At 43.1% G+C, this 9,380-nt stretch overlaps 1 protein-coding gene across 1 annotated transcript; it reads left to right on the top strand.

Moving 5' to 3' along the window:
* The first annotated feature begins 751 nt into the window (after positions 1-751).
* LOC143768251 (uncharacterized) lies at positions 752-8,479 on the top strand. The gene is made up of 4 exons (XM_077256944.1): positions 752-1,170; positions 1,330-1,486; positions 1,607-1,884; positions 8,460-8,479. Exons 1-4 carry the CDS (start codon positions 1,122-1,124, stop codon positions 8,477-8,479), a joined length of 504 nt encoding a protein of 167 aa, XP_077113059.1. The 5' UTR covers positions 752-1,121.
* The last annotated feature ends 901 nt before the right edge of the window (positions 8,480-9,380 follow it).

Raw genomic sequence — 9,380 nt, 5'->3', positions numbered from 1 at the left:
CCGCCTCCTGTATCCCCAACACATGCTCGCGCACCCGCACCTTAAATTGGCGAGTAGTCATGCCGACATAAATGAGATTACAGGGGCACGTAGCAAAATATACCACATACCGTGAGGTACATGTAATGCGTCTCCTGATCTCATATGTCCTAGTACCAGCAGAATTAAAGAAGGTACGGGTGCGCTCAACATTCGGGCAGGCGACGCACCGACCACAAGGAACACAGCCACACACAGGACGACCCCCATCAAGAAACGTAGATTTAATTTCACCCTGGTAGTGACTGTGCACAAGATGGTCTCTTAAATTACGTGAACGTCTCACCGTAATGCTCGGGACAGCGGGCAGTAGTTGGTTTAACACTGGATCAGTTTGCAAGATCGGCCATGCCTTTTGGAGACAATTCCGCATCCGCGAAAATTGAGCGTGGTAGTTCGTGATGAACCTGATCTTTTGGTTACTCTTAGGGGTTTTATTCTTGTAAAGCAACGATTGCCTAGTTGAGTGTAAAGCTCTATTATATGCTCTCTTTATGGAGCGTCCACTATATCCCCTTTCACGAAATCTCACGCTCAACTCATGGGCTTTACATTTAAAATCACTCTCTTCAGAACAAATCCTGCGAAGACGCAGGAATTGTCCGACCGGTATAGAGTTGATGAGAGGCTTGTGACATGTGACAATTTGAATTTTTTTTTTTAGAGCTCTTCTTCTACTGCGGCAGAGACAGGGCAGGAGCAGCGGAGTCAAGGTCTGGTGGAAAGGCGGCAGCGGGTACGTATACAAGGCTGACTGTTTTATGTATCCTCAGTGTAATATTCTTGAATCTTCCTTTCTTTCCATTCATATTTCTTTACTTTTTTCTTGTGGAATCCTTTTGTATGGTGACTTTCCTATTCATGCCATTTCTCAGCATCTTTTTTCTTTCTTTTCCTTATGTTAATTGAGCAAACTTTAATGACTATTTCATTTTTAGGTTTCACAACGGGAGGATGATCTAATTGAGGATGACCTCCTCATCTCCCTGGTCCAGGAGCGAGTCCCGTTGTGGGACACCCGGGATCCACTGCACTCAAACAACGTCACGATCCGGCGCTTATGGAATGAGGTGGCCCAAGCGATGTGGGATGGCTGGGACAACGTCCCGACTCGGGTTCGAAATGCATTTGGTAAGTATTGCACTGCAGTGTGAAGCAGCAGATACCTTGGCCGTGCTCACTGGACTGTGTGTGATGAAAGAAACTCTCAGGAGTTTCTGTCATCACACACAGTTGTGTGAGCACGGCCAAAAGTCCTTTTTCTGACCATAATTTTTTTTTTTTCAACAGTGGCCAAAGTCAAAACACGTTGGCGTTCGATGAAGTACCGCTTCAACAAGGACCTGTGTCAAGAGAGCCGTGTTCCCAGTGGTTCAGGAGCAAGGATCAGACTATACAAATACCATCGAGTTCTGGCATTTTTAAGACCGGTCCTTGCCCAGAGAACGTAAGTATTTATCACGTGCATTAGGTTGTATTGTATTGCCATAATCTGTATTTTTATATTCCACAGGATTTTGCGACTGGTTAATTTTTGGTATTAATTTTCTTTTTCCTTTTTTCACAGCACATACAGCACTACTGTTGGCCCAAGTTCTGGAGCGGTCCTTCATCCGACAGCCACGGACCCATCCCACCCATCCAGCAGCGCAGCAGCAAGTGGGCCTTCCACACTAACTGGAGACCAGGGAGCTGGTCCATCAGGTCTTCCCCTTTCGCAGTCCTCTTCCACTGACCCTTTTTTGGGGGGCTCCTCCCGGCAGCGGCAGAGGGCTTCGTACAGGTCACTCATGCCTGAGCTTTTGCACTTGAGCTCGGTTTTACACGAAGCAATCAAGGCTTTGGGTGACCGAATGGATGTTTCACATAGCCTCTTGAATGCACGTATCCAGGTCAGCAAAAGCCTTGACCAAGTGAAAGCCGACCTCCAGAGGCCAGCACATCATTTTTTAACCAAATTGAGCAGGGCATGTCGGAACACTTTACTCCTGATCTCCAGCTGAGTGTCATGCAGGCCTACAATGCTGCTTACGTGCAGGCTATGCAGCAGAGTCGGTATTTCCAGCAGACAGTGTAAGCATATCCACCTGTGCCTTCACTGTCACGATTGACCTCAATGCCGACCTCTGCTGCATACCACTGCACGGCCACCTCAATTCCTTCCACAGCCGGACACCACTACAGCACCACCACCATGCCGAGTGCAGTTGGACATCCCACCACCACCACCATGACAACCGTTGCTCCTGCTTGGACCTCCTCCACTGACACCACGATGCAGCAGGACCCTGACATGGCCTTCCGTATAACCACCACCACGATGCAGCAGGACCCTGGCATGGCCTTCCGTACCGCCACCAACACGATGCAGCAGGACCCTGGCATGGCCTTATGCTCTACAAGCGCTATGGACTCTGGCATGGCTGCAAGTTCTACGAGCACTATGGACTCTAGCATAGCTGCATGCTCTACGAGCACTATGGACTCTGGCATGGCTGCACGCTCTATGAGCACTATGGACTCTGGCATGGCTGCATGATCTACGAGCACTATGGACTCTGGCATGGTGCAGCCGGACCCTGACAGGTCACCCACCACTACGCCACACCATATGAGCCCACCAAGGCTTCCCAGAACCCGGCAAACACAAAAAACAAAACAAAAAAAAAAACAGAGGACTCTTAGTATTCCTCCCCCTTCTCCTCCCAATGTGTCTGTAATGTCAGGTTTATCTCACCCTTCTAGCTCATCTCAAGCCTCTCATGTGTCAAGCCCCATCCCCGAACTTCCAGACCCTACTAGTTTCATTGCCCCTTCTCCTGCCACCTCTGCGTCGTCCACGGTTAGCCAGGCCTCAGTGATTCAAACCCCCGTTTACATCACTCTACCCCAAGCCGGCGCAGTTAAATAAAAAGTTTTTGGTTGGTTGTTAAAAACTAAAAAAAATTTGATTTGCACCAATTATGTTTGGTTTATTGTGTCTTCCGCCGCCGGCAACACACACCGTGCGCCAAATAAGAAACTTTGCCACACACTTTATTTTTTGGCCACATCATATCTTCAATAGTTGTTTAAAAAAAAGACTGCAGTTTTGTGTGTCTTTAGTATAGAGATATGAGGTGGGCCAAAAAATGTATAATTGTTTTATGTTGGAGTCAGAAGAGAAAATGGCGGACATACAGTGCAGAACTCTACTGAACAGGTCAGGTGTCAAAAAACTCATTAGTTAGGACACCTGACCTGGTGAGTAGAGAACTGCCTTGTATAACCTCCATTTTCTCTTCTGTGTACATAATCTATTACACACAAATTGAAGGGACGATGGTGATCACACACGGCATATCTATGCTCACCTGCACAGGTATCAGAACTAGTGAATTCATGAAGCTGTTATATGTGCATCATGAATTCATTATTTCTGACACCTGACTGGATGAGTATAGATCTCTTTAGTGTGACAGTCATTGTCTCTTCAGTCTGTGTCCAATGGATACAGCAGAACAGAATCAGGACGCAATGACGTCAACAAGCTTACCAATAAAGCAACATGGCTGCCATAACACTAGCAGTATGTGGCCAGTGTTTTATATCAGTATTTGTAAGCCAAAACAAGGAGTGGAACAATTTGAGGTAAATTATGATATTAACCCCTTAATCCCGTTTGACGTACTATCCCGTCAAGGTGACCTGGGACTTAATTCCTGGTGACGGGATAGTACGTCATACGCGATCGGCCGCACTCACGGGGGGAGCGCGGCCGATCGCGGCCGGGTGTCAGCTGCCTATCGCAGCTGACATCCGGCACTATGTGCCAGGAGCGGTCACGGACCGCCCCCGGCACATTAACCCCCGGCACACCGCGATCAAACATGATCGCGATGTGCCGGCGGTGCAGGGAAGCATCGCGCAGGGAGGGGGCTCCCTGCGGGCTTCCCTGAGCCCCCCGCAGCAACGCGATGTGATCGCGTTGCTGCGAGGGTCTTACCTCCCTCCCTGCAGGCCCCAGACCCGGATCCAAGATGGCCGCGGATCCGGGTCCTGCAGGGAGGGAGGTGGCTTCACAGAAGCCTGCTCAGAGCAGGCACTGTGAAGCAGCCTGCACTTCTCGCAGATCGGTGATCTGTCAGAGTGCTATGCAAACTGACAGATCACCGATCTGTAATGTCCCCCCCTGGGGCAAAGTAAAAAAGTAAAAAAAAAAAATTCCAAATGTGTAAAAAAAAATAAAAAAAAAATATTCCAAAATAATGAAAAAAATATATATATATTATTCCCATAAATACATTTCTTTATCTAAATAAAATAAAAAAAACAATAAAAGTACACATATTTAGTATTGCCGCGTCCGTAACGACCCGACCTATAAAACTGGCCCACTAGTTAAGCCCTTCAGTAAACACCGTAAGAAAAAAAAAAAAAAAAACGAGGCAAAAAACAACGCTTTATTACCATACCGCCGAACAAAAAAGTGGAACAACACGCGATCAAAAAGACAGATATAAATAACCATGGTACCGCTGCAAACGTCATCTTGTCCCGCAAAAAACAAGCCGCCATACAGCATCATCAGCAAAAAAATAAAAAAGTTATAGTCCTGAGAATAAAGCGATACCAAAATAATAATTTTTTCTATAAAATAGTTTTTATCGTATAAAAGCGCCAAAACATAAAAAAATGATATAAATGAGATATCGCTGTAATCGTACTGACCCGACGAATAAAACTGCTTTATCAATTTTACCAAACGTGGAACGGTATAAACGCCTCCCCCAAAAGAAATTCATGAATAGCTGGTTTTTGATCACTCTGCCTCACAAAAATCGGAATAAAAAGCGATCAAAAAATGTCACGTGTCTGAAAATGTTACCAACAAAAACGTCAACTCGTCCCGCAAAAAACAAGACCTCATGTGACTCTGTGTACTTAAATATGGAAAAATTATAGCTCTCAAAATGTGGTAACGCAAAAAATATTTTTTGCAATAAAAAGCGTCTTTCAGTGTGTGACGGCTGCCAATCATAAAAATCCGCTAAAAAACCCGCTATAAAAGTAAATCAAACCCCCCTTTATCACCCCCTTAGTTAGGGAAAAATAAAAAAATTAAAAAAAATGTATTTATTTCCATTTTCCCATTAGGGTTAGGGTTGGGGCTAGGGTTGGGGCTACAGTTAGGGTTGGGGCTAAAGATAGGGTTAGGGTTTGGATTACATTTACGGTTGGGAATAGGGTTGGGTGTGTCTGGGTTAGGGGTGTGGTTAGGGTTACTGTTGGGATTAGAGTAAGGGGTGTGTTTGGATTAGGGTATCAGTTATAATTGGGGGGTTTCCACTGTTTAGGCACATCAGGGGCTCTCCAAACGGGACATGGCATCCGATCTCAATTCCAGCCAATTCTGCGTTGAAAAAGGAAAACAGTGCTCCTTCCCTTCAGAGCTCTCCCGTGTGCCCAAACAGGGGTTTACCCCAACATATGGGATATCAGCGTACTCAGGACAAACTGGAGAACAACTTTTGGGGTCCAATTTCTCCTGCTACCCTTGTGAAAATACAAAACTGGGGGCTAAAAAATCATTTTTGTGAAAAAAAAAAGAATTTTTATTTTCACGGCTCTGCGTTATAAACTGTAGTGAAACACTTGGGGGTTCAAAGTTCTCACAACACATCTAGATAAGTTCCTTGGGGGGTCTAGTTTCCAATATGGGGTCACTTGTGGGGGGTTTGTACTGTTTGGGTACATCAGGGGCTCTGCAAATGCAACGTGACGCCTGCAGACCAATCCATTTAAGTCTGCATTCCAAATGGCGCTCCTTCCCTTCCGAGCTCTGTCATGCGCCCAAACAGTGGTTCCCCCCCACATATTGGGTATCAGCGTACTCAGGAGAAATTGGACAACAACTTTTGGGGTCCAATTTCTCCTGCTACCTTTGTGAAAATACAAAACTGGGGGCTAAAAAATCATTTTTGTGAAAAAAAAAAGAATTTTTATTTTCACGGCTCTGCATTATAAACTGTAGTGAAACACTTGGGGGTTCAAAGCTCTAAAAACACATCTAGATAAGTTCCTTATGGCGTCTACTTTCCAAAATGGTGTCACTTGTGGGGGTTTTTAATGTTTAGGCACATCAGGGGCTCTCCAAACGCAACATGGCATCCCATCTTAATTCCAGTCAATTTTGCATTGAAAAGTAAAATAGCGCTCCTTCCCTTCCGAGCTCTGCTATGCGCCCAAACAGTGGTTTACCCCCACATATGGGGCATCGTCGTACTCAGGACAAATTGCACAACAACTTTTGTGGTCTAATTTCTAATCTTACCCTTGGGGAAATAAAAAAATGGGGGCGAAAAGATCATTTTTGTGAAAAAATATGATTTTTTTATTTTTACGGCTCTGCATTATAAACTTCTGTGAAGCCCTTGTTGGGTCAAAGTGCTCAACACACATCTAGATAAGTTCCTTAGGGGGTCTACTTTCCAAAATGGTGTTACTTGTGGGGGGTTTCAATGTTTAGGCACATCAGGGGCTCTCCAAACGCAACATGGCGTCCCATCTCAATTCCAGTCAATTTTGCATTGAAAAGTCAAATGGCGCTCCTTCCCTTCCGAGCTCTGCCCTGCGCCCAAACAATGGTTTACACCCACATATGGGGTATCAGCGTACTCAGGACAAATTGCACAACAATTTTTGGGGTCCAATTTCTTCTCCTACCCTTGGGAAAATAAAAAATTGGGGGCGAAAAGATCATTTTTGTGAAAAAATATGATTTTTTATTTTTACGGCTCCGCATTATAAACTTCTGTGAAGCACTTGTTGGGTCAAAGTGCTCACGAGTCACCACACATCTAGATAAGTTCCTTAGGGGGTCTACTTTCCAAAATGGTGTCACTTGTGGGGGGTTTCAATGTTTAGGCACATTAGGGGCTCTCCAAATGCAACATGCGTCCCATCTCAATTCCAGTCAATTTTGCATTGAAAAGTCAAATGGCGCTCCTTTCCTTCCGAGCTCTGCCATGTGCCCAAACAGTGGGTTACCCCCACATATGGGGTATCAGCGTACTCAGGACAAATTGTACAACAACTTTTGGGGTCTATTTTCTCCTGTTACCCTTGGTAAAATAAAACAAATTGGATCTGAAATAAATTTTGTGTGAAAAAAAGTTAAATGTTCATTTTTATTTAAACATTCCAAAAATTCCTGTGAAACACCTGAAGGGTTAATAAACTTCTTCAGAGTGGTTTTGAGTACCTTGAGGGGTGCAGTTTTTAGAATGGTGTCACACTTGGGTATTTTCTATCATATAGACACCTCAAAGTGACTTCAAATGAGATGTGGTCCCTAAAAAAAAATGGTGTTGTAAAAATGAGAAATTGCTGGTCAACTTTTAACCCTTATAACTCCGTCACAAAAAAAAATTTTGGTTCCAAAATTGTGCTGATGTAAAGTAGACATGTGGGAAATGTTACTTATTAAGTATTTTGCATGACATATGTCTGTGATTTAAGGGCATAATAATTCAAAGTTGGAAAATTGCGAAATTTTCAAAATTTTCGCCAAATATTCGTTTTTTTCACAAATAAACGCAAGTTATATCGAATAAATTTTACCACTAACATGAAGTACAATATGTCACGAGAAAACAATGTCAGAATCGCCAAGATCCGTTGAAGCGTTCCAGAGTTATAACCTCATAAAGGGACAGTGGTCAGAATTGTAAAAATTGGCCCGGTCATTAACGTGCAAACCACCCTCGGGGCTTAAGGGGTTAACATAATAACTAGCACCTCTGCCTTTATCACCCACTCCTGGTTTTGGATTACAAATACTGATATTAAATACAGGTATGAGTAAATAGTGTAGCGGCGCTAATGAAAAAAGAAGGAAAAATGCATTCAAAGCAGCTGGTATGGCCCCTAAACCACAAAAGGGCAAAGGAAATAAATTAATAGATATAAAATATATAATATATATTAAAAATATATGTATATATAAATACCTGCGCTAAAAATTGCATATATAGAACTGGATGGCTATTTACCTATAGAAAAGGAAGAGAAGGAGCGATGCTGAAGATAATGAAATAATCGGTAGTGAATCTGTATAGTGATCGTGGGAATATTAACCAAGGTATTCCAACTCTGAGAACAAGAATAAATACACAAAAGTAAGCAACAATAGTGAGCAACAATATTTAAACTTAAGTGCAACAACTACGCTTATAGAACAGGATTGCGAAGCTGTATATAAAATGACTATATTAAAATGACTATATTAAAATGACTATATTTTAATGCGTGCAATTTTAATATAGTCATTTTATATACAGCTTCGCAATCCTGTTCTATAAGCGTAGTTGTTGCACTTAAGTTTAAATATTGTTGCTCACTATTGTTGCTTACTTTTGTGTATTTATTCTTGTTCTCAGAGTTGGAATACCTTGGTTAATATTCCCACGATCACTATACAGATTCACTACCGATTATTTCATTATCTTCAGCATCGCTCCTTCTCTTCCTTTTCTATAGGTAAATAGCCATCCAGTTCTATATATGCAATTTTTAGCGCAGGTATTTATATATACATATATTTTTAATATATATTATATATTTTATATCTATTGATATTAAATACAGACCAAAATACTGCTAGTTTTAGGACAGACTTAGTTTGTAGAGGAAAAACATAGGAGACACGGTCAACACAAAAAAAACTAGTTTATTAATGAGAAATATTATTATCATTTCAGAAAATTACTGGTACAGGTCGAATTACAACAGGACATTTACACAACATTGTCCTGCCATGACACACGTCCAATTTCTGAATCAAAAAAGGCAGCAAATTGGTCCCGCATGTGACCAACTACTGCAGTTGACCGCAGCGGGTGATGCTGGAAATCGGGCAGTGGGTGTGCAACTGGTTCATCCAGTTCAATGTTGGGTTGCTCCTTAGCCATTATATAATTGTGCAGAACCACACAGGCTTTGACCACCTCGTCGACTGTTTCCACTTTTAGATTTATGGCTGATGCAAGAATGCGCCATTTAGAGACCAGAATGCCAAAGGTACACTCTACTGTTCTTCGGGCCCTGGTCAGTCTGTAGTTAAAGATCCTTCTAGTGTGGTTCAAGTCCCGACTGGAATAGGGCTTCAGTAGGTTTTCACACATCTGAAAGGCCTCATCCCCAACCATAACAAATGGCATCGGTGGACCTTGAGTGTTGGGGAGAGGTTGTGGCAGTGGAAAATTGAAAGTTCTTGAAAGTCTGGGAATCATTGCCACAGCCAAAAGCTCCAATGTCCACGGCGATGAAGCGACAGTTCACATCAGCTATTGCCATGAGCA

The sequence above is a fragment of the Ranitomeya variabilis genome, chromosome 4, assembly GCF_051348905.1.
Source record: "Ranitomeya variabilis isolate aRanVar5 chromosome 4, aRanVar5.hap1, whole genome shotgun sequence".
NCBI classification, from domain to species: Eukaryota; Metazoa; Chordata; class Amphibia; order Anura; family Dendrobatidae; genus Ranitomeya; species Ranitomeya variabilis.
Note: the sequence above shows the minus strand (reverse complement) of the source record. Positions and strands in the feature narration are given on the sequence as shown.

Coding starts and splice junctions, on each gene's coding strand:
- LOC143768251 (XM_077256944.1), top strand. CDS start 1,122: ATGTGGGATGGCTGGGACAACGTCCCGACTCGGGTTCGAAATGCATTT. Junction 1,171..1,329: donor TCGGGTTCGAAATGCATTTG/GTAAGTATTGCA, acceptor TTTTTTCAACAG/TGGCCAAAGTCAAAACACGT. Junction 1,487..1,606: donor CCGGTCCTTGCCCAGAGAAC/GTAAGTATTTAT, acceptor CTTTTTTCACAG/CACATACAGCACTACTGTTG.